This window comes from Amphiura filiformis, chromosome 3, assembly GCF_039555335.1.
Source record: "Amphiura filiformis chromosome 3, Afil_fr2py, whole genome shotgun sequence".
NCBI lineage: Eukaryota > Metazoa > Echinodermata > Ophiuroidea > Amphilepidida > Amphiuridae > Amphiura > Amphiura filiformis.
Window position 1 is genome coordinate 64,163,060 of NC_092630.1, and position 27,027 is coordinate 64,190,086.

Consider the following 27,027-nt stretch of genomic DNA (forward strand, 5'->3'; position numbering starts at 1 on the left):
TAAAAATGTTTAAATTATGGTAACTTGCTGTTAACATTACAAAAAGCATTATACCCAGCCTAGCGCTCTTTTCAGAGCGGACAGTTCAATAAGTGCTGTCGAGGGACATCATGCTAATGACACAGTTATTTGTGGTGATAATTAAGTGTTCCAATTGATACTATTATAATCCTGTCTTTCATGTATTTGATGATTGTAGAATTCACAGAAAAAATAAAACACTTAAAAATCGCAATGCAAAAATGGTACAAACTCGAAATGGCATCTAAATTCATAAGTTTAGTTATTTGTTCTGTTGCTATGGTGATGGTGTAAGATGTAAATTAGTATTAATTAGTGTTTATCTTTATATTTTTTTTAATTGTTTTAAGTGTTTCTTATTTGCTTTTATTGTATAAATTGTCTAAAAGCTTTTGTTAACACAGCTGATATCAACATTATTGGACATGGTTATGTGTGTGAATTTTCATCCGTTTATTTTTAACGATATCCGATACTGATTAATGAGTATCTAATTAATAACTCATTAAATATGCAAAAATAAGATGAAGTGTGGTTTCTTTCTCTTTTAATAATTAGGATAGGATACAATAAGTGTCTGTGCAAAGTTTGGTGGTAATAGCATGTATGAAAGGTAATGGTTGCTATGGTCAAAAGTTGTAAATCATTTAAAAATTGGCAAATTTTGAAACCCCTGACTTTAAACTGTGTTTTCTCGGTTTCGCATTTTGAAACCGTGACACCTTTGAACGACCATAACTTTACTTCTAGATATGATATGAAGCTGGTTGAAGTGTTTTTTAAAGCTTATGGTATGGCCTTTGCAAGTATGCCAAAACCTCAAAATGGTCTAGGGGCGACTTCCGGGCTCAGTTGTGGCGTGGAGTCACATTTAATATTGGTAGAATTTTATCTTTCACTCAACATGAGTTGCAGATAAGGTGTACTAACACATAAATAGACACTTGCTAGTCGTTTTACAGTGCTCAATACTAACACCATATGTTGAACATAAACAAGTTTTACAACTTGGATCACCCTCAATGCTCTGAAAGAGAATCACAACTTCCATTTCATGATGACAACATTGCATTTGTGTAGCATTTGTAGCAGCTAACCTGATTGGCATCAATGAGTATCATTGTAAAATGCTGGATTGTATAAGTAGAAGTTACCAAATTGTGTTATTACAAAGATGCATTTAGAGAAACAAACAAGTTGGCTCTATGCAATACCCAGTGATAGGTTGGTCACAATCTGATATTCATTCACACACTATCAACCCATGATATTGTCTGCTTATAAACATGACATGGTTTACTCTATCAACACATGTTGACATAAATATTGGCATAAATCATAGCAATAATATGAAGTAAAATACATCAAATTCAATATAAAAATAGTTGCCTTTGTGTTTTTTGTGTGTTAAGTGTGTGTCTGTCAGGGTGCGGGCATGCAGGTGTGCTGGGGTGTATGTGGGGGTGTGTTTACCACCAAACACGGATACACGCAATATTGTTCACCTTCCATCATGGACATTCCTACAACTGAGGACCATCTGTGGTTTCAAATTGCTGCAACAAAGCGCAAATGCATGTTAAATGCATTTGAGCGATACTTGCTCAAAACTACGGCCCATACATGAAAAAAATATCATCAGCAGTTGATGAATAAAATTCCATTTCGCATCATACACACAAAAACATCTGCCATTTTAGTCCTCAGTTGGGCGATGACAACACCATTCACACATCCGCGGTTGGATAGCAATACACAATGTCCATGGTTGGCAGTGAACACACCGGGCGTGGGGGGTGTGCAGGGGTGTGTTTGCGTACACCGGCAAACAAGAACACATAATACTCATACAAGAAATCTGTGTTTAACCACAGACATACAGGACAGACATCCATGGTTACTGGGCAGTGTTAAGAGATCAACAACAGCATAAAAAGGAATTATAAACAATGATGATCACAGTTGGAGGTGTAGAATCAGTCCACACTTGGGCAGTGAAAACTAAAAGAGAATAAAACTCAAAATGTGTGTTTGCAGTTAGATAGTGAAAATTCTGACGTGGTGCATCACTGTCCATGTTTGCCAGTGGTTATGTGTGTTTGCAGGGCGGGTTGGTTCATGGCAGTGTGTGTGTGTGTCTGTATATTTATTCCAGGAACATTTCATAATACACATACACAACTGTAGCTTACTTGATTTCTTTTTATGTAAAGCCTTTGTTACTAAATTGAACTATTTCTTAAAGTGTTCTCTTGTAAGAACGTATATTTTGTATATACATGGTTTGAAACTATTACAAAGTAAAAAATTATAAAATACAATCTTATTATACATAATCAGTTATCTCTTTTCATAAAATTTTATATACATACATTGATATGCATCTGCAGATTGATTAATATGAAAATCAGACATACACCATGATACAATATTTGCTATGCAAAAACAAATCTACAAAATAGGCTAGTCCACTTGAAATACATACACCCTCTATGGCAGACATGACCATAATCTCCCAAACAGAGAGTGTGAATTTCATATGGGGTTTACTTGAATGAAGTGACACCATTTGAAATCTACACAAACTGTGTGGGAGATTACGGCCATGTCTTCTATAGTGGGTATATGAATTTCAACTGGTAGAGCCCAATGCCCTAAAATAATGCAAACGCATATATGATGAAATATGGGATTCAGAATTGCTACAATTCATGCTACATCATCATCACTTGATTTCCACTAACTGCATATTCATCCATATTGCCACATGGAGTTCTATGTGCTGACCTGAATAGACAACTCCTCACCAGTGTTCTCCATCCACTGGCCTTTCAATAGTTTTATCAACCTCTCACGATCTTCAAATGATGGTAGAACCAATGGCCATGATACCTCTGGCGACACTGGACTGCGTCGCTGATGTCCATCCGTGGTGGCGCTATAATAATCCCTACTTATATCCACATTGACATCCATGACCTCAAAGACTAGGCTGACATCACGTGAAGAAAAGTCACTGACGACAAGTCTGCGAAGGCTTTCGGTAGGATGCAAATCCTGGATGTCATATTGTGGGTTGTCTGGGAGCATCTTGGAGAAGGATGGTAGTGGATAACTGACATGATCTTCCTTCAGTAAGGTTAGATGCCCATTTGTGATGACCAGAGTCCTCTGACATTTCTCATTTTGCTCTATTGGTTCCTTGATGGTCACAGATCCCTTCATATCACTATTTCCAATGATTTGATACACAGGCATGTAAAGCAAGATGTTAGTAACATCTACTGTGGGCTTGTTTCCTTTGATGTTGATGACAATAAGATATGTCAGGTCTCCTATTGTTTCATCATTAGGATAACAAAACTTGACTTTGCTAGGATGGATATATTCTGAGGTTTCAGCACGATGTCGTTGTGGTTTGTAGAAATCAATGCCTGATGTGGTTTTCTCTACAGGATGTGGTGTGGAACTCCTTGGGATTGGTAGCACTGACATCAGATGTTCCTTGAAGTCCAGGGTGAGCAGCACATTGCATGTCATCAATGTGATAGTGTTGTCCGCAGACTTGCCTGTCAGACGAAGCTTCTGATCAAATAATCCCATGATGACATCTTCTAAGTCAGTGAGTTTGATCATCATTTGACATTTGATGCGTTTCTTTGGCGATGCCTCTCTGGTACAATGAAGAACACCACCTGCGTTTCTGCCCTGTGATTTATCAGATCGTCCTGCATTGAATCCGACTATACCTGAATAATCTTCTGCACGTATAAACTGACCGATGGCTGAATCACTTTTCATTCTTCTATGTCCATATGCTGTTGGACTGGGTGAACTTACATATAAGGGCTCATCAGACATGACATATATTCCCTTGTCACTCAGCATTACACATGACAATACTTCTTTGAATGGGGTTAGAAATGGCATTACCCCACACCACATAATATGATCAAGCATCTCTAACTCTGTACTGATGTCTGCCACCTTCTCATGGAAGAAATGCACCAAATCAATACCAGCCATGTCGGCAATACTCTGCATTGATTTGGACATTGGCATCTTGATGTTCTTATTGCATGATGTCAGATGATCTAAGACAGACTGGTCATAATCAGGCACAACTGCTTTTGGAGAGCTTGGCCTTCTACTTTTGATATTGATCTTTAGATGTTCTCTTTCCTCTGTTCTGATAACTGTATCCACTACTTCCTGAGGTGGATGTGATCCAAGCTGAGCTTCAAATTTACCAACATCTTTTGAGTCTGTCTGACTCTCACTCTCATTTAGTGGTGCACTCAAGATACTATCTGACCTTTGCAATACAGACTGTACAAAATTCAACAATTCCTTTACATTATCTGGACCTGTCAGCATTCCACCTCCAGACCTAATAGGCGATGACTGCATCTCAGATGAAGCATCAGACTGCGCTCTTTCTTGTAAAATACCCAGAAATTCTTGTTGTTTTTCTGGAGTCATGTTGACAGCAATTGCCAGTGCAGATAGCCCTGCCTCTGCAGGTGGTTGCTCTCCTACCTGCCGGTGTCTTGGCCCAAATGTGCGTATGTGAGGTCCTTCATAGTAGAACACTACACTCAAGATGTCCTGTATAGAAGTGATACCTCTTGCTCTGTGTTTTTCTAGCTCCTTGCACACTTGGTTAGCCAGAGTCTTGGGACTGATAAACTCTTCCTGGAAGGATCCTGAAGATGTAATGGAAGAACTAGCTCTCTCAGGCGACAGATATCTGTAAATAAAATATAGAATAAAACAACTACTGAATCAATTTGAAAAGAAGGTTAACAAACATATTTCAGATGTCTTTGAATGTTCAAGCTTTAAAAAAGAGTAAAAGTTAAAAAATACTGAATACAAAATTGTGTACACAACACTTTTGGCTAACTGCTTCAAAAATGCATCAATTAGCATAAAATAGATCAATTTGATCGTAACTGTTCATGCTCTTTTGTCATAAATCATGTCAAATATCTCTTCCTGTCAAAATGCATTTAGCTCCAGTCTCCACTGATCTCATTCACATTTTAAGCATGGTTTCTAAATTAATTGCCTTTTTGTTGAATGACAGATTTATGGGTTTACAATCAGCACATTTATGCTTATTCAAAATATGTGAAGTCACAATTTAAGGGTGTTCTGGTTGTCAAATCACTGTAGGCATCTTCAAGATTGGGACACTAAATGATAGTAAAATATGTACATTGGTACAAGTTGTGGCATATAAGTGTCAGAGATGGATAATTTCAGTGCATGAAGGTCTGTGTTAGTAAAGGATAATACTATTTAAAATAATAAGTCTAATAAATTAGATTAAAATTTCATATAAAGCAAGTATTTGGTATTTGGTTTAAGCATCAACAATTCAAATCACAATAAAGAAAAGACATAGTATTAAACTTGTTATTTAGTTGAAAATAAAATCTTGCAGAACAAAATTGTAATAGCTAAATATAATATTGTAAAATAGGCCAGTACAAGTTCTAGTTACATTTCACATATTGTTGTTTACAAAACATGGTGTACAAATATATGTTTAACTACTTTAAACTTGTCAATTTTTCTGTGCTAAGGAAGGGAAAATGCAATGTTAAGGGAAAAAAACAGTAAATAAAAACATCAACAACATAGGAACAAAGTTAGCTATACCAGCAACGAAAAGCAAACAAACAAATGAAAAAGTGATCTACATGCATGTCTACAGTAACATTAACGGCTTAAGGCTTTTTCAGAAAATTTCTTTGTTGTAGTTAACAGATTAACAGTAGCCACCACCAAATAAATAAGATATGATAGTTACTGATTGGCTTAGGCACCTATTATTCTGCAATATTGCACAAGGAAATATGTCATACCTTGTTCATCTTGTAATAGGTGAGACTCATATCATCATGGAATACACACATTTGGGTGCAGCACCTACCCTCTGCGCATTATGACCGACACATGCTTTTGTGAGATTACGCAAGTGTATATTGGAACTTTCTTGACGAGCACAAGATGAACAAAATATAACACTCACCAACACTACCATGTGGGAAAATTCTGTGCTGTGTCATACTTAAATGTGACATGATCTGCCCCATGGAGGCCAAAGGTGGCAAATTGATATAAAGGCAAAAACATAGAGTAAACAAAATACATTTTGTTTGTTTGTTTTAATTTTTTTAATCTGTGACAATCAATCAGTTGAAAACACATTTAATCATCTGTTCTTCCATGAAGTCCTGGAAAAATATGTAAGAAAATAAACATCACAAAATTTCAGAACTTTTGAACCAAGTATGCTAGACCTTTGGGTGTTTTCAGTGTATGATAGCTTAATGTTTGTATAAGGTAACAATTATAGTAACTCAATTTTTAAGAATGCCTCCTTTGGCCTCCATGGACCAGATTGTGTCACAAATCTAATATGCACTTCTTGACCTAATAATAATAATAATTTAATGATAGTATTCACTCATATTCAATTAGCTACCTTCCATCCTTCAACTTATAAACTTAGCTTAAGTTGGTTACATTATTGTGTGTAGGCAGTAATAGCATCTATGCACTAATTTTAACTGTTGCATCTGTAATAAAACCTATGTTAGTTGTAAGAAGCAGACAGTTTACATTGCCAACTTGGGTAACATGCTGCAGGTGTGAACACAAATATGCAAATATACTTTGTACACCTCAATTACATAATTGGGCTGCAAGTGTGCTGCCAAAATGCCCTTGTAAGAGTGTGTATACACGCTATGGAGAATTAGCATAATACGCACGATTCGATAATGCGACCAGCAAAATACGCAGCTACATTGTACCTCACTACCACACTTGAGGTGACACAAGGTATAGACACAGTGCTGAATTTTGTTCACTCAAGAGGTGTCCAACTACAAAACCCATGAATGCCCACCTGCTCAAGAAATGCATAGGTATCAGGATCTCCTAAGAGTGATGCAATCTAAGTACTGCATCAATATCACTAGCTAAGCTTTTTCAATTACTGGTGCTTATTTCCACCACTGAAGTAATCTCAGCTATTTGAAAAACCTTGAAATCTATATTAGACACCAACTTCAAGGAACTTTAGGTCAAAAGTTGTATGCATTCATAATAATGACCAAAACATGGCTGGATGGTTGGAGTAAGGAGGGTGATTACAACATAACATGGACATCTGGTGTAAACACACATCCCATAGTATGATTTGGAGAATGTCACCAGTGGTGTGATAGGATGATAAAAGTGGAAACTCTGATACATGTATATATTGAATTTCCAATTTTCCAGTATGAGTAACTGTGTCATCCATCATTGGCTAACCAAAATGAAGCAATCAATATAGACACACAAGAATAAACTATCACCAAGGTCAGTGGGGTAAAAATTAGGAATGGGGTACTTTTGGAACCAGACTAAGATCAATGAGGATCTGCACTAAATATAATAAAATTGACCAATTTTGGAAAAGAGGATCTCTTTTGTGGGTCATCATCTATACTACAGATAGCTGTTCAACAGATAACTTTTAGAGAAGGAAAAATAATGAGATTTTGGTAGGGTTGTTTTATAGGTCAATTCTAGGCAAGGCATACTTATAAGAAGTCAGTGTAAATCCTTGGTAGGTGTTTTTGAACGTCTACCTCTTCACCACATGCTTTTCAAAAACGATCCTAGTTTAGGTATTTAATCACAGGAAAATCTTTGTTGGTGGTAAATTTCTCATGCTATATACATCTAAGCAAAGAGTGGATTGGACCCAGTAATTCTCACATTATGTTTTTATGCATGAGTGGACAGAGTGGCCCACTGGGGCACAAACTTTTTTTTTATAGCAGGGTTAGTTGGACTCCTCTTATGTCAGTTTTGCAATACAAGGACAACCACCACCAAGACTAGAGTTTGCAAGCATGTAGAATATAAAACAAACAAATAAAATGGATAGGACAACTAAAAACAAAAGTTTCCAACAAGGTGGCAGGCATTATTTGATGCGGGCAACTACTTGTAACTGCTGCATTTGAGACACTTACATCAATTCTGTACTCATTTGCTTCACATACTCCCAGCATTTAACTACAAATTTAAAACATATAGATATGTTAAAATGTAAGAAAAACATTTCCAAATTGATACAAATTAATTACCAATATCTACCCCAGCATGCAAGAATTTAGGATGCTAACACTGATTGCTTACCATAATAGCACTTGCATATCATTTAAACTTACTTTACATTCAAATTCATTTTGTAAATACATCTTGCATGCAAAACAAAGTGCTTAAAAAGGCTGCATATTACTTAGAGGAAGTATTCGCATTTATGTTGAATTCCATTCTCATTTGTTTGAGACAATTTTTCTTTTAACATGAAAACATATGAATTTGATTACTATTTATTGGTGCTTGGGGAATAACATGCAAGATGCAAAATACAGTAATATTAAGAAATGTTATCAGTACTTGTACTAGCCTATTTTTCAATCAATTTATCAAATCAGTTAAACAGTCAAACTGATTTACTCAAAAAGTCAGTAAAAACTTAGTTTTAGTGCAATTAATTTTTTATGGATTTGTTTATTATGCAAAGTTTGTCAACTTGAAATTTTGATGGCAAGTAGAATGGATAAATCAATGATCTTAATTTTAGAATCAATAGGACATAATGTTAACCGCATCATCATTCCACTTGACATGCAAATTTTAAGTCAAAAATACCTGGATAGTTATGAAGGTTAATGAAAGATTAATTAGAAACAAAAAAATAAGGAATAACAGGAGAGAAAGGTGTGATGTCCATGGCAATATGCAGGATATATTAACAGAACATTTAAATAGCCCTCAATCATTATCTTTCAAGCAGGCTTTTCTTGGATCATACATATGGTTTTCAGGCATCAACACATTTTGATAAAAGGCCTAAGGTAGTCTTTTAAATGGGCTATTCCACTTGAAATCCACACATTCCTATGGAAGACATGATCTTAATCTGCCCCACAGGGAGTGTGCATTTCAAATGGGGTTACCGGAATGGGTAAATCCATTTGAAATCTACACCCCCTGTGGGACATTAAGGTCATGCCTTCATAGAGGGTGTATGGATTTCAACTGGAATGGCCCAATGAACTAGCACCCACATTATACATAGGCACATAATTTATATAAACTGAGCTCAAAAAGAAGGTCATATCTTGAAATCCTGTCCATCAAATTGAACCAAAATTACACACAGGTTCACTTCAATACTCTACTCTTAACACATGTCAGTAACCAAGCAGTTATCCAACTGACACAACAGCAAAATGCACTGACATGGGACAGCTTCCTGGACCACATTCACAGCCCAGCCCTGTTTCATGAAAAAAGTGTACGAAAAGCAGAAAGCAGCACCGTTTTATCATCTGTGCAAGGATCTTGTGTACATTCTCACAGATTTTTTGTGCTGGGTGCCAAATGTTGGGCTGTGAAAGTGAAGGAAGTCCAGGAAGCTATCCCATGACAGTGCATTTTGCTGTTGTGGCAGTTGGACAACTGCTTGGTTACTGACATGTGTTTTGAGTAGAGTATTAAGGTAATCCTGTGTGTAAGTTTGGTTTATTTTGATTGACAGTATTATAAGATATGACCTTGTGATTCACAAGTTGTATAAAATTATAAGTTTCTTTTTGAGCTCAGTTTATTTTCAATTTGGAAACAAATACTTCTGCAAGTTTATGGAAATATGAGTAAGTCAGTAACTAACACTTCCAAGACCTACCATTTGAATATTTTAGCAGTAAGTGGGTCAGAGATGATTCATTACCACTGCACCACAGAAGTGCATATTTCAGGGCTCATTTTATGGTGTGCTGAATTATGTTTAATTTGATTATTTGGCACCAAAACCGATCACTCACACTGGATACTCAGTAGAGCTTCAGAATATCATATCTATGATGCATATTCCTGATGCATTTGATTGCTACAACAAAAACAGTATTATTATGTTAATATATGGGAATGGGATAACGTATAATGGGTGACTTGGATTCATCACTGAAATCATCATGCAATATATCCTGCATCTGTTAGCTTGCATTAGTTCTTACCTCTCGCTGGCAGTAAGTGACCTTTCACCTTCAACCTCCTGTGCTTTGACCTTTCTGCTAGTTACTGGTGACCTATTTGGTGACCTGTTAGGTGTTCTATTGGGTGTTCTGTTGGGTGTTCTACTGGAAGGTTTAGTTGGTGATTTGCTTCGCCGCCTGGACAATTCTGGTGACCTGTTTTGGGGAGTACCACTTGGTGACTGTGATGGAGAGCATTGCTGAAACTCATTAAACATTGTCAACCATGATTGACCTCCTTCCTTTTGGAGAGCCTCTACTTGAGCACGGAATTCATGATCTTGCGGTGAAGCACCAGGTTCTGAAGTAAACAAAGGCATTTTCACACCTTATTTTAAAATCACAAGAACAACACAAATGAACATGATATCCAAAAACAACAACAAAAAGTAGTTTCTTGGCATTTTGACTCAAAAATATCAGTGCTCAGAAAGAAGACACTTTACTGATGTGTAAAACTTCTCTCAAATAAACAAGGGTTTCTCTTCCTGGAAGTATTACTATATTATAATATTACATTGAACGAAGTAAAATCCTGAATTATATTCTATTTTTGGTCTGACAAAGAACAACAGCATGGTTTTTTCCTGGTGCCATGAAGTTCAGGATTTAATTAAGGCGGCCTAATGTAAATAAAAATACATGCATTTCAGCATTGTAAAAATATCAAAATAACCTGAAGTCAATTTCTCAGATTGACCCATCGTAACTAATTGTAACATATATGATGTACATGTTTAGAGTTATGATGTTTTAAAGGTCTTATGATGCATCATACTTGTTTGTATAAGACTCCCCCAACTCTATAATCTTATTGGTAATTTTAGCACACTGTAAATTCATTATTAAAAACAACAAATCCGACTTTGAACAATAATCACATAATTTTGATTTTGGTGTAAACAAGCTTCTTAGATATAATGAATATTTTGATATGACCATTAATAGAAATAAATTGTTAGCCATGAAGACTGCTTACCTTTTGGGTCTTGTATGCTTTGTGCTAATGACAATAGCGTTGATTTGCCATTGCCTTTAGGTGCTCCAGGATCGGCTATTGCTGCTTTGTGTACAGTTGAGCTATGTTTCTGCAAATACAAGAATACACACCATTATTGGGATATACTAATAGACAGAATTAGCTTGCATTTAGCACTTCCTGTTACAATCTTATTGGGATTATTGTATAAAATGTATACCAATAAACGTCTCAACAACTATGTGTAAAAAACATACTTTGCAAACTAAAATGCTCATTTGATTAGACTGTGCTGATACATGTATGACAGAAATAAACCAATTTTCTTAATTAATTGAAACTGCTTTGGATTGCTCTATATCTATCTATTTATATAAATGTTATTATTAAGTAGGTTTCTGTAATCTTATTGGCTAAAAGTGCAGGAATAGTTTTGACTATGCTCGTTGCCATAACAATCTGGCTCGATGCCTGTTGCCAAGGACTATGCTCATTGCCAAGGGCCACTCGATGGGCATGGTCGATTTGAGTGAATATATTTTTGCTATTTGTTTTCCCAGGGCTGGAATTAAGTTTTTTTCTTCAGGTGCAAAATTGCCCCTCACTTTTTAAGTTGGGGTGCAATTCCTTCTCATGAGATGCAATTTTAGGTGCAGGTTTAAAAATGGTTGATGTTGCTTATATCATAAATATTGCAGGCTCAGAACCTTGAAATACCTTTTTGATATCGGGGGCTATTTAAATAAAATTAATTAACCTTTAATTAAACACCCATTTTCTGAAACTGTGACAATTTTAGTTAACTATATGAAATACAATATATTTTTGCCGGGATGCTTAATCATTATTCGCATTTAACATGACAGCTGAATAGGTGAGAAAAGCTATATCGCAATTTTGCAGCCCATTTTGAAAGTGGGGTGCAATAGGCATATTTTGAGGTGCAAAATGGGATGTGATAGGGCTTAAAGGTCCGTAACCCGATCGACAGCATCATCCCCGATTTTTTTCATTGTTGATGAGGTTTTGGTATCACATAATAGATACTATTTTTCTCATTACTATCCTGAAATTTGACGCTCCAAGTCGATGTATTTCGGAGAAATCATGAATCACAGCGGTTTTTACAGGTATACCAGTTTGTAAACAATGGTAAATACTTTGGAATTCTGGGAGGAATTATGAACGAAATATCAGTCACCGCAAGACGGTAGCGCCGTATATAGTTATGAAAACGGCAACGATAAGCGTGGTGTGCTAAATAGCTCAATTGACTAGCGTTTGTTTTTTACCGAGAGGTACCGGTTCAAAACCCGGTCTCGGAAGGGTTTTTTTCCTCTCCATTTTACCCAAACTTTTTTATATTCATTTGAAATGTACATATTGCAAGGGGAAATATATTTTGTTTCCTTTTTTTCTGAAAAAGAAAAAAAAAAAAACATTTTCCGTTCAATACGGGCCGGGCATTGTACAGCATGTCAGCATTCGTCATTGCCTGCCCAGAATGCAATTCACGATACCAAGGTATTGGATTGCAAATTTGGCTATTTATTCACATTTACGCTGAAAATGCTCTCGCTTTTTTCACAAAGCAGCATAAAGGAGGCGATATTTGATATTATTATGTAATTTTAAAGACAATCCATATCCAAAACCACTAGGGTTACCCCCCCTTTAATTCCAAGTCTGTTTTTGCCCCTATATCTCAATTCTGATTAGATCAGAATGTCACTTTAATCAGTTCAAAATAGTCATGCATCATTGCAGACTGATATCACTATCCTTAATATGAAGTGCAGCAGCTTAATTAAAACAAAAACATGCTACAAATAGTAAAATGACTTTTTCTTAAAGTTCTCTCAACAAAACGACTTAAAGGAGTGTTTCGTGATCCTAGCATCCTCTTTTATTGACATTTTTCAGTACATATCCACGAAAAAAGCCTATTTCCAAAATTTCAGTTGATTCCGATTTTGCGTTTGCGAGTTATGCATGATTATGTGTATTACACTGCTCCATAGACAATGCGTTGTAATTTCGTTCTGGTGCACCAGAACGAAATTCAAATAAATTTACCAAGATATCACATGCAATTTCATTTTAACACATTTTTTCACCCAATACTCAATTTCTCACACTAATACAGAAGTTCAACTGACAGAAGTTCTTCTTTAATATCAACAGTTATGCCATGTTAATACAGTTGGAACACTTGCACACACCCTATCTACATGTACCATGGGCTACAACAGCTATGTCATGTTAATACCGCTGGAATACTTGCAAATACCCATCTATCATGAGATACTTATTAGAAGAAATATTGAGTACTACTTGTATATCCATCATGAAGATCATGTGACCATTTTGTTAAGTCTTAAGACATAAAACTTGTAAATTGAGGTCCTGGGTTCAAATTCCATACAAAATAACTTTATTCTTTTAAAACCATTAATGATTTTTGAAATAATAAATAGTAAAACTTTCATTGCAATTTTCTCTGGAGCCACTCATACTACAGCTTGTGGTCAAGGTGAGGTCATTGTTTAGGGATGCAAGATGCTAATGACATACACTAAGTTGAAAAGGGTAACCTGCATATTGGTTGTTAATAGCATACCTTTTTGTGAGGTGAATGGCTGCTGGTTTTCCTCATTTTTTCTTCATTATCTTTGGATTTCTGAATTGCCTTAAGTACAGCTACTGTATCCTACAATATTGAGTATTAAAATAAACATAAATATGGTTAATGTATGTATGTATGTTTAGTACCCTAAACCTTTTACACCTTACAAGGTATAAAGGTATTTACATCATAGCATGACAATGGTGACTGTCCTTCTTTGTACATTTGCTCGAGTTAAGAAGCTTGATTGTTATAAAGGAAAGTTTTTACCTACTTGCAGAAAGAAATATTTAAAACATTTGTCTGCAAAGCTAATGTTAATTTTTGATCCTATCCAGTGATCTCAAATAAACTTTCACAAGAGAGAATGGGGAATGAGGGATGATGTATAAAAATCCTGGATGCCATCTCTAGGTGGTTACAATAGGATATTAAAAAGGCCTTTCGCATCACCTCTCTGGATTCAGACCTCAACCAGGACAAGGGACACTGTTGCCTACCCCAAGTCTACAAACCCATCATCACATTGTGTGACTTGTGTTCGTCCGTAAGTCATATGAGTAAGTTTACTGCTCCACCATCACTTTCTGATGAATTCCCAAGGGTCATGGTTACAAAATATCAAGTAAGTCAGAACTTTGTTGAGACAATGTTTAACATTCCTTTAACTATGATTGCCCACTTGTTTTATCCGATAACATCAATGTCAGACTCATGAGCCTATCTTTTACCACCTACTACTTCAGTCAACAGAACCTTACCCTTTCTTTCTGTGATGCTGGCTGTCCATCTAGTTTCATCTCTGCATACCTCTCTTGGAATAATTCAAACACTTTGGTTCTGTAGTCCACTACTGAGGTGACATCATTGTCTCGCAGTGTAAGAGATTCTATGCATGGTAAATTGCTGATATGTTCTACTTCTATTACCTGAAATAAATAGCAATAACCTATGGTAATTCAGGCATCATTGGTCAAGAAAAATGCAAGTCCCATTATCCTTAGCTACATTCAAAGAAAAAAATAATTGCCACACTTTGACAACAGATGGAACTCTGAGATGCTACTCTGAGAGTTCAGTGAAATTAGTATAACTATGTTTGATGAGAAGTACAAACCTACCCCTTTCCTTCCCCAGTCCCCCTCAACCAATGTTGGGGAGACTGGAGAGTCCCAATGTCAAAATTGCTTTCATCAACATTGAATTGGGGGAAGAGTGGCAGCCATTTACAGTTGTTATGCCAGAGTGTGCCAACATTAAATTCCTTGATTGTAGGTCTAATGATGGTCTATGAGTTGGTAAGCAACTTTCCTGGTGTTTCTTTCTTTCTAAAAACATCTGCTAATTTTACCAATACAGTTCATCTTTGGAATCACACACAAACATTTGAATACCTTTAACTTCCCTTTCAGTTTGGTTATATAAAAACGATGTATTTAGTAAAGATGAGAAGGAAAATGTGAAATGAAAATGACTAGAATGACTACCTACCTCACTGATGCAGTTATTGCTCACATCTAGGTTGACCACAGAATACAGTTTGGAGAGACCTTTAAGACTTGTCAATTTGTTGCCGGCTAGACACAAGGTTTTCACATTGCCCAGTTTGCTATGTAATGACTCTACATTGACTATTGCATTATGGGAAAGGTCAAGGTGGGTCAGATGAGACAGGTGTTCAATGTTCTCTATTTGTGAAATTTCATTGAAGCTCAAGTCAAGTCTTTCTATAGCAGGCAATAGTTTCTGAAAGTTAAAAGAGAAAGTAAAAACATTTCAATCCATTGAATGAAAATGAACAAGAATAAAAAAACAACCCAAAAATAAAAAAGTATGGAACTGTAATCCAGGTGCTATACTAACCATCATGTATTGTATATTGATCTAGAATCATTAGAATGGCATGCACATAGTTAAGCACAGCAACTATGCTAGTTGCACTTTGTGCAATGCATTTCATTTTCGGGAAATTTGGCTCCCAGGAAACCAAATTTCTTTCCCGAGCAGGTACCCGGGTACCCGAATGTTGGAAGAATTAAAGACAGATTCTGCAAGGAAAAACATTAATTCACATTTATAAGCTATCAATGATCTAGCAACTTCACTTGCTATTTTATCATCAGATGAACAATAGACTACAGTAACATTCTTTCATAATAATTCAAATTTGTGTTTTATTATGAAACATCAGATCTATCAAATCAATTCAAATTGTCATGAATTTACGCAAGCATAAGCAGGTACTTTGTTGATGCCCTCAGTAACAAAAAACAAGTAATATTTGGCATTATGACCCAAACAAAGTATAGTCTGCATGGCATTTATGGATCTGTATTCCATCCTTGTTTCCACTAGCTTCCAGAGAAACACGGCAGTCTCATGCTTGTGGTGAATGTAAACTGCATGAACACAGAAGTGCGGTTCTGATTGGCAGATTCAATAACAACAGACTGGTAATCTGAGTGGCCGATTATGTGTAAAAAAATGTTAATGAAGGGAACACAAAGTCCGGCGTATGTTGCTCGTTAACAGGACGACCATTGTCTCACCTCCCCCATTTCACCAGTTTTGTCATTTGTTTTTGTGATTAGGAAATAAAGTTATGTCACATTATTTCAAATGGGTAAACTACAGTTCATCAAAGACGGATTGTGTTTTGAAAAACGATGATGACTTACCAATGATTCGTCAATCTTCTTGAGTCTGTTATATCTGAAATCTACTCTCTTAAGTAACTTCCATGTTGGTATGACGGCAGTCAACTCAGAAGATTGCACCCATTGGTTTACACTTGGCAAGATTATCTCCTAATAAACAAACATGTAAATAAATAGAATTAAGTAACCTGATTAATTATTGTTATTTGTTTACATCATATGGTCACGGCTAAAAAACCCTTTTTATATCCAACTTAACCACCACTAGAGGATACAAAATGTAAAAGTAGATATTTTGAATCCTGTGAAACTCATCCTAGATATCCACCACATTTCCACTCCTTTTTAAAATTCAGAAACAGAAATATGTAAAATTATCTTGAAGTGAAACACAAGTGCTTCTTTGAAATTGTCTGAATACAAATTGCTGCTTCCTTTTTAGGATAAATTTATATCCAGTAATAGTTACCAAAGAGAACAAAGTAACAATTTGAGAGTATGTATTGATAGCTATCAAACAAAAACACATAAAACAATGAAATGGCCATGAGACCAAGGAGTAGCTTACCGTTATACATGATGCAGAGTGGTGTACAGCTAAGAATGCAAGGGTTGGTTTCAATTCTTCAATTCCTGATATTAATTTCACATCACAAACATCAATCTAAAAGTAATAACCACAAATGTACCATTAATCAAATTTGAATTAAATCGGCAAATTTGTTATTACGTAAATTTACAATTCAAATGCTTAAGTTCATTGTTGTTTCACTACACTAATGTTGTAAACTATAACTTGGCTTTCTTATGCCAGTTTGATGGCATTAACATCACAACAGAAAAGTCTATTCTCATGATACAACATCTGTAAATTGACTTTTGCTGACATTGTCCTCATTTGCTTGATCTAATCACATTGCATATCCTATCTAATATATTATAAACTATCAGGAAAACTGAAAAAAAGCAGATAATTCCACCCTCTATAAAAACTTCATGAGCCAAGTGCCAGTCCCAGTCCCATGATACACAAGCATTAATTTTGGCCTTATTTTGTATGCTGCTGGTATTCCTTGAATCTGAGATGAATATATGTGAAGTCAAATTGATTTGATTAATTTCACCATAAATATGACACTTTTCTGATCATAACTTACCTGTAGATGTTTCAGTAGTTTGAAATGTGACAGGTCAAATGGCAGCTGGTCAACTTTCCTGTTACTATTGCCAAGCTTGTTGTGTGATCCAACAATCTAAACAAAAATATAATTGAACAAACAAACTGAAAATTATAAATGTTGGCTTTTTCATCATATAATTACAGGGTCATACAATTTAATTTTAGCTAATGTGAATACATAGTTACACCATAAATATGACACTTTCTGATCATGATCATGCTATTAGACAAGAGCTTATGATGTTCTTGTAGCATTTTGACTTGACCCATCAATAACTTAAAACCAATAGAGCTGCACATTGTAGATCTTAATATTTTTACTTTTATTTTCATCTGTCATTGTGTTTGAAGTCAAAATGTGCTGTGTTGTGATGAAACAAAGCACAGAAAGAATGTTGAAAGGACGCTGATGTAAATGCATGACTTGACTTCATACTTGCTTGCAGATCAACAACACATAATGGCGGAACAAACGCTGAATTACATAATCATGTATCTAGTCTTGCATCACCACATGGAAGTCATTGTTTCAAATCTTGATCCTTAAGGGGGTACTACACCCCTCGATAAATTTGTGTCTATTTTTGCATTTTTCTCAAAAACTAATAACACAGTGGTAACAAAACTTATGTATATTATAGGGGCAAGAAATCCAATTGCTACACTGGAATTTCAGTGACCCAAGACAAGCGGTTTGTTATTTATGATAAGAAATAAGGTACCGCTAGCATGTACCTCGCTTCCTATCATATATACTGAGAACCGCTTGTCTTGAGTCACTGAAATTTCAGTGTAGTAATTGGATTCCTTGCCCCAAAAATATGTATAACTTTTGTTACCAGTGTGTTATTATTTTTTGAGAAAAATGCAAAAATAGTCACAAATTTACCACAGGGGTGTAGTACCCCCTTAACCGATATGGTTGAGGCTTTTTTAAAATGGATCTTCCACCCTGCATATTGTTGTTCTATACATAGAAAACATAGTCATTAGCTAGTCAAACTTACTCTTAAATATTGCAGTTGAGCGATGAAATCCATGACATGGCCAATATCACTACGTGCGTCACCAGTTTCTAAATCAATTTAATGAAACAATAAAACAATTGCTTTTATCCAAAGGTAAGGTGGTTATTTGATAAACTTATTTTTACACACCAATCACTTTTCATGTGCTCTTGTTAGGTATTTATTTTTTGTAAAAACTAAAAGGATGAAGTGGACAAAATATATTTCATTAGATTGTAATTGAAACTAGAAGGCTATATATTTGTACACAAATACGGCTATACCCGCATGTTATCGATTTACACAAACTTACAGTCCTTATTTGCTGAGGACTTAGGTTGCTGTTGTCAGTCTCTCTAATTCACAGTGAAGCTATGCAATTTGATAGATTGAAATTCACAATATGCAATTTGATTAGGGGAAAGCTATTCCAGAGGGAGTATGTAAATTAAATGGAACAGCTATTTTGGAATCATTTCAGAGGGAGTATGTAAATTAAATGGAACAGCCAAAGGTATGTTATTTGAATGGAACAGCCTTAACGCTTCACACGTGGTATTTCCAATTATCATCATCTATAATAATGCAATTTGATTAAGGGAAAGCTATTCCAGAAGTAGTATGTAAATTAAATGGAACAGCCATTTCAGAGGGAGTATGTAAATTAAATGGAACAGCCTATTTTGTGGCCAGTTCAGAGGGAGTATGTAAATTAAATAGAACAGCCAATGGGTATGTAATTTAACTGGAACAGCCTTAACGTTTCTGTCATCTATATTATTATAATTACGCTATTGTTTCTGTGAATGGGGTGGGGTGGGTGTTATTAACAATATAATTCTCAGGTGTAATCTGTGTACAAACTCTGAGCCCTGAAGCTGCTTTATTTGATCATAAACGTACGACCCTTTTTCACATTTGGGGCCCTGGGCCCATAATATTTGACTTATGAGGCTCATGTACACATGTTGAAGTATAATTCTCAAGTGCTATCAGTAGACTTAAGCTGGGCACTGTAGCTGCTTTATTTACTGAGTAACGGCCGGCCCTATGTGTTAGCGTTTGGGGCCCTGGGGCCCATATTTTGTGACATATGGGTCTCAGTATGTACATATAACAATATTTCTCAGGTGCAATCTGTGTACAAACTCTGAGCTTTAGAGCTGCTTTATTTGATGAAAAACGGCCGGCCCTTTGCTTTAACATTTGGGGCCCTGGGGCCCATAATATTTGACTTATGGGGCTCATGTGCATATGTTGAAATATAATTCTCAAGTGCTATCAGCAGACTCAAGCTGGACATTGTAGCTGCTTTATTTACTGAGTAACGGCCGGCCCTATGTTTTAGCGTTTGAGGCCCTGGGGCCCATATTATGTGACACATGGGGTTCATGTATACATATAATAATATAATGCTGAAGACCTATTAGTGTACCAAATCTAAACCCTGTAGCTACTTTATTTGCTGAGAAACGACGGGCCCTTTGTTTTAACATTTGGGCCTCTGGGGCCCTAGCCTAAACCATCTGGGGCCAAAATGGGCAAAAGGCACATTTACAACTTAGGGCCCATACATGTGCCACATATGAGCCCTAGTGCCCTTGTAGTGTTTTAGCTAGCCTTGTCAATCTGTTGCCCCTTATTTTAACATTTGGGGCCCTGGGGCCCATAATAATATATGACATGTGGGGCTCATGTATACTTGTATATATAGAGTACCCCTGGATCTATCAGTATACCAACTCAGGACCCTGAGGTTGCTTCATTTAATGAGAAACAGCATGCTTTGTATTTTTTACATTTGGGCCCCTGGGGCCCGTGCCCTGTGGCCGCTGGGGCCGTGATGTGCAAAGGATAAATCTGATGGGTAGGGCCCATAAGTGTACCACATATGGGCCCTGGGGCCCTTGTAGTTTTAGCGCTAGCCCTGTCAATCTGTTGCCCCTTATTTTAACATTTGGGGCCCTGGGGCCCATAATATATGACATATGGGGCTCATGTATACTTGTATATATAGAGTACCCCTGGGGCTATCAGTGTACCAACTCAGGGCCCTGAGGCTGCTTCATTTGATGAGAAACGGCATACTTTGTATTTTTACATTTGGGCCCCTAGGGCCCGTGACCTTTGACCTCTGGGGCCAAGATGGGCAAAGGATAAATCTACGGGGTAGGGCCCATAAGTGTACCACATATGGGCCCTGTGGACTTTGTAGTTTTAGCGCTAGCCTTGACAGAATGTTGTGTTTGATGGAGAAGGAAGAGGAGGAGGAGAAGGAGAAGAAACCATAGAATGGCAATATACCCGTTCATGCTTCGCATGCGGGTATAATGATCCCAATGTCAATGACACTGCCCTTTTGAAGCATAAATGAAACAAGCTTCAGGTGAATTGATGTAATTCTAAAACCAGGGGTGTGAGAAGCTACAGACAAAACAAGAGGAAAATTACTATAAAAAAAACACTGAAAACAGCGTAAACTTGGGGTAATATGGGCTGAAAATAAAGAAAACATGTAAAATTTGCCTACCAAAAATGAGGAAATCAGCTGAAAAGAGGAACAAATACTTCTAATTATTTGTTCTTATCATGATAACAAATCATGTTTGCCAATGACCACAACGTTGAAAGAAACTAGTCCCTGTACCATACTTGAATGTATTTTTCTGTACTCAGACAAAAGTAAATAGTAGTTGAGCAATACTTGTAACTAAAGAGGTATACTTACGGCATGTTGGTAGCGGCATTTTGAGTCTTTCTGTTATTGCATAGAGTTGCATTGGGGTCATTTCACACACATCTTCACTTGCAAGGATTTCATCTCCTTTCTCAAACAATTCAGCAGCTAATGCTTGAGCTACTCCATTAATATCCTACAATACAAAAATGATCAATATGGAATTAATTGTAAAGCAGTATGCAGACTTTTTATTGTACGTTAAATATTGTATAACATATCTACGTTATTTTCTATTGCCATTCTATTTCCAGTAATGTATAAGTTCTAAAGAATGTTTGATGACGTAAAATCGATAATATATTTCTGCTATATATTATATGTAACATATTATCGATTTTTCATCATCAAACATTCGTTAGAACTTAAACATTACTGGAAATAGAATGGCAATAGATTAAATAACGTAGATATGTTACATACAATATTATATGTCTAATACTCGGAGTCTGCATACGACTTTAGAGCATCTTATCAGATCAAAACTGACACTTCATCTCAAACAGTTTTTGTTTGTTAATTTGATTTAGACTTGGAGATAACAGAGAAATGTTGCATTTAAGAACATAAAACATTTTCCCAAAACAAAATTGAATGATGTTGGCTTTCATATCATTTGAATTTACAAATTATGCCTACAAATGCGATAACTTGTACCTTTATATCACTTTTACTCTATAATTATATCCAATCTGAATGAAGTAGTGTCAGGTGGGATTGGAATAGTGATTTTAAACGCCTCACAAATTTATTTTTATTGTATCTTCATAACCCAGCAAGGTATTGAGATGGAGTATGTACCATTTTGTTGGTATTTATGTCTACATGTAGTTTGAAATGTTACAAGTTTTACTTGTTGCAAGTGTGCTACGATTTCATAGAACATGTTCAAGATTTTCCTAGTATGTTACTGTAATAAGCACGCATGAATATTCTGAAAATTCCAAATGTCATATCTCTTGAATAAGTCACCCTTGTGTAAAAGTTTTATTTTTTGGATAGAGGAAGTTTTGATTGACAAATTCAAAAAAAAATCTAAAAATGTACGATTTTTCACCACCCTGTATCTCAGTTTGGTAACAAAGTCCATTATTAAAAGTTTGCTTTTTTTTAAAGACTAATATTCTTAACACATTATAAAAGCTTGTTTTTATGATAGTAAATTAAGAGAGAGATAAAACATTTTGTAAATTTGATGATATGTGTGAGTCACCCAGTATATCAACTTACAAGTAGAAAATTGTCTCCTTATACATTTGTACTTTTAGCTTTATGATGGTATACAGTTTTTGTAGGTTTCTGACAAACCTAAGAAAAAGTTCCTAATTTTGAGCATAAATTACGTTTTGTCCTCAATTCATGGTACACGACAGATGAAAATTAATATAACAGCTCCTGTTTATTTCATAATAATAAAACATTGCACAAAACTTGTTCTATTTTCCGTAACTGTAATGCTCAGTGTACGCTGCTTGAACATTTGAAAGATGGTTTTTAAAAAGTGTCAAAATGTTCAGGAGGATAAGCTTCTTCAATTCGAATAAGACCCTCCCGTAAGCTAACTGAGTGAAATATAAACATTCAATACATGTAGCTCATACTTAAATACTTAACACTAGGAAACATGTTTTCTTTTAAATTACAATTTCTCATTTAAAAATAACAACACAACAACAACATGTTTAACAATAACAACTTACATAAATATCAAACTCAAGAAAGTGCAGCAAGGCTTTAGGTAATGTTGGGTTCTTTTCAACAACTGTCTGTAGATATACTTCCAGTTCTTTCTGTCGTTTCTGAATAAAGGATTTGGATGAGTTGCCAAGAAGTTTCTTGGGTGGTAAATGGATTGATTTGTTAGCTTTATCAGCAGCTATGAGTCCTTCATGTAGTTCTGTAAACTCACTGTATCGGTGCTGGACAGACCATGTGCAGTCATTTACAGTAATTTCAATTGTGTACACCTGTGAGTCAATTAAAATAGAAAAGTAAGAATCAATTCAAGTGCATTGGAGATCATTGTGTGTTAACTTATGCATGATGATAATGTATAAAATGTTGGAAACAGTATTGTTCATGAAACAATATTTAGGGGCAAGGACTACAACTCGCTTGCAGCCCGAGGGCATAAACAACCGTTTAGTCATGAAAATATATGAATGAACCCTGTTCATACATACCAGAACATTTTGTGATTCTTATTTCATCGAAATAATAACAAAATATTATAAGTAACATTATTAAAAAACATGATTTTTGACTCACATCCGGGACACCGGGCATAAACGCTGTTTATGCCCGGCTCTCGGCCAATCACGCGTGCTGTTACATAACGTGTATGTATGGGGGTACTACACCCCTGCCCAATTTTTGCCTATTTTTGCATTTTTCTCAAACATTATAGAGCATTGGTGACAAGTAAGATACAAGGGGCAAGGACTACAACTACTGCACCGGAAATTTTATTTCAGCACAGACTTGTACAGTTGTGGAGTTACAGTCAAAAATGAGGGAAAACCAATGTTTGATCAATAAATCAATAACTACTTGCCTTGAGTTGCTGAATTTTCAGTGCAGTAGTTGTAGTCCTTGCCCCTATATACATATCTTACTTGTCACCAATGCGATATAATTTTTGAGAAAAATGCAAAATTGAGAAATGAGGAATGGTAGGAAGTGGTATTTATGAGAAAAAGTGGTATTTTATGTGTACCCTGGAAAGGTTTAAGGTAGACATCTCAGACCTTCGTACGGAGAAGGACAATGGAAATTGTAGTGACGGAGGTGTGAGTACCTCGGGCTAGCTATTGTGGACCATCCTTCTGATACTTGAAGGCTGGCTAGTTCACCACGTAAACTTGTATGGCTCAAAATTCGGACCGCTCGCCATTAAGTTTACTGCTTTCTGTGTTTTGAAATTTGTTGACGTTTTAACGATCCCCGATTCCCGGTCGATTATTTTAGCTGTGTCACGTCACATGCATGACGCTGGCGGGTACCAACCAAACTTCAGAAAAAAAACCTTGATCGTCGATAGCGATGTGATATGGGACTTACATAGGATTACACAGAGATATTTCTTGCCAACATTTGACCATTTCTAGGCAAGTTGGCCCTACGTTGTCTGCGTTATGTGAAAGTATAAGTGCAACGCTTTTGATGTTTTGATGTTTCGGGAGACTGGGAGGGATCATAATAAAAAAATGATGGAGCCTATTCTTGACTGTGTAATATTCCTTCACCACATTGCTGTACGGTAACAGTCTTATACGATGGACAGATAGTATCAGTTTGTGAATGAGGACATCGTATAAGTTCCTTGTACTATACTAAAATGCAGTAAACCTTTGACGAGCGCGTATTGTAAGGATACATCGCATATTTACTGCGTTGCACGACTTGTCTCTGATTGGCTGCTAAGGCGATATGTTGTTGCTGAGTGGAAATTTATGAATGAACTGTGCTCGTCAAAGGTTTGCTGCATTTGACTATAAAGGCTGGCGTTTGGACAAGCGGAACGGTCTTTTGTCTATACCTCTCTGTCAGACACAGACTTTAAGGTACATATTTCAAGATGCATAACAAACACCAAATTGGTGTCATAACAAACACCAAATTGGTGTCGTATGACCTTTCACATGCATGCATTCTTTTGTCGAAAGTGACATGGTCTTTCAATTCGTGCCGAGTGTCCTTGGCAGACTTGACTATGCTTCAGAGGTCATGAAAGGATTCAATAGATAACCTCTGCCCCAATAATCTCAAGCTATTGTCTGAAACTGCACCTCGGAAGATGTATGGTAAGTAAGAATCATTCATGCGAAACCCAGCTCATAAATACCATTCATGACTTAGCCACACATCTTGACCAAAAACATCAGGTTGATGTAGTCATAATGGATTTTGAAAAAGCCTTTGACAAGGTGCCACACCAGCGTTTGCTAATGAAAATGGAAAGTTATGGCATACGGGGGAAGACATTAAACTGGTCTAGAGCATTTTTGACACAAAGAAAACAACGTGTGGTGTGGTAATTGACGGGCTGAACTCTGAGTGGGTGGATGTGAAATCCAGTGTTCCCCAGGGAACAGTAACCGGTCCATTGGATTTCCTTATTTTTATAAATGACCTGCCTCAAAATGTAACATCAAGTATAAAACTCTTTGCAGATGATTGCATAGTATACAGACAGATCACCGGTCCAGAGGATGCTGGTAAATTACAGAAAGATTTAGATGCTCTCTCTGCATGGCAAACAAAATGGCAGATGAAATTCAATGCCAAAAAATGCTTTGTGTTAAAAATCACACATGCTCACAACACATCAAACTTCAAATATTCCCTAAACAACACAATACTGGCTGAGACAAATGAGTATCCTTACTTAGGAGTTCAACTTACATCAAAATTAACATGGAACTCACACATCAATAGTATGGTATCAAAGGCAAATAGAACTCTGGGGTTCATAAAAAGAAATTTGTACTCCTGCTCAAAAGAAATTTAGACCTGGCATATAAATCTCTAATACGACCACGTCTAGAGTATTGTGGGTCAGTTTGGGATCCACATACGAAAGAACTCACACAAAAGATAGAAGCAGTGCAGAACAGAAGCGCAAGATTTGTATGTAGTGACTACGAAAGGCTGAGTAGTGTAACATCAATGAAAGAAAGCCTAGACTGGGACCTGTTAGAAACACGCAGGAAAGCTACAAGAGTCACCATCTTCCACCAATCGCTAACACTACAGGTCACCTCGCCATTCCACTGGAAAACATCGTGCACCCAGTCCAACGCTCATCCAGACATAGCAAATTCATACAATTTCAAACATCCAAGAACTGCCTGAAATACTCATTTATTCCACGTACCACTGTTGACTGGAACAATTTACCTCCAACTATAACATCTATTCCGGACAAGAAAAAGTTTAAAGAAGAAGTACCGGTACTACAGCATTACACAAGAAAAGCAACCAACAACTAAGAACAGCAGAGCACCAACTGCTTGTTTGACCCCTTTCAGGGGCGTTAGGCAGTAACCAACCAGAACCAGAACCAGAACCAACCAGAACTCAGTCCTCAAATGATAGTCATATAACGACCAAAAGATAAATGACTGACTAGCATTGAGGACTGAGCTCCGCAGTCTACCTCTCTGTTTGTAAACAGACGAGGAGGTCAAAAAAATTGTCATCCTCGTGGAATAGGAAAGACAGTGTAATAGTACGGCACTACCAGAGGCAGAGCCCTTAAAATCGTGACTATGATATTTATCAAATTTCATTTCATTTTGTCATTGTTTGTTTGTCATGTTTGTTTTTTTGTAAGCTTACTTACCGTATAATTTTCGATCTGGTTTGTGCCCGTTATACGAATATCTCTTCTTAAAGTAACTTCTTCAGAATCTACAGACGTAAAAGAAGCCATGGTATTTGTCAGTGACAGTCAAAGATTCGCCCAAAAAAGGTTTTTAACGATGCTATTTTTCTCCATTTCCGCTCCGCTCGGATCGAAAACAGTTGTGGCCATCAGCTGGAGGTAGGTCAGGTGACTCACGCGCACTTTTTAGTCTCGTTATTATGTTATGAATTCCAAACGTGCTGTGCATGCAGGAAATACACATTTTTCTCCAAAGTGAGAAGCCGATTTAAAATCCAAAGTGAGACAGGTGCCAAAATCAAAATGTTTGTGATGGTTT

At 36.3% G+C, this 27,027-nt stretch overlaps 1 protein-coding gene across 1 annotated transcript; it reads right to left on the bottom strand.

Annotated features, from left to right (window-relative positions):
* Positions 1–1,433: 1,433 nt before the first annotated feature.
* LOC140148948 (nischarin-like) lies at positions 1,434–26,889 on the bottom strand. The gene is made up of 13 exons (XM_072171061.1): positions 26,667–26,889; positions 23,023–23,289; positions 21,314–21,458; positions 18,586–18,653; positions 17,556–17,651; positions 16,967–17,062; positions 16,420–16,548; positions 15,233–15,487; positions 14,503–14,670; positions 13,736–13,825; positions 11,116–11,224; positions 10,119–10,437; positions 1,434–4,771 (listed from the first exon to the last, which is right to left on the bottom strand). The coding sequence occupies exons 1-13, from the start codon at positions 26,754–26,756 to the stop codon at positions 2,797–2,799; spliced, it is 3,807 nt and encodes a 1,268-aa protein (XP_072027162.1). The 5' UTR covers positions 26,757–26,889; the 3' UTR covers positions 1,434–2,796.
* Positions 26,890–27,027: the final 138 nt, after the last annotated feature.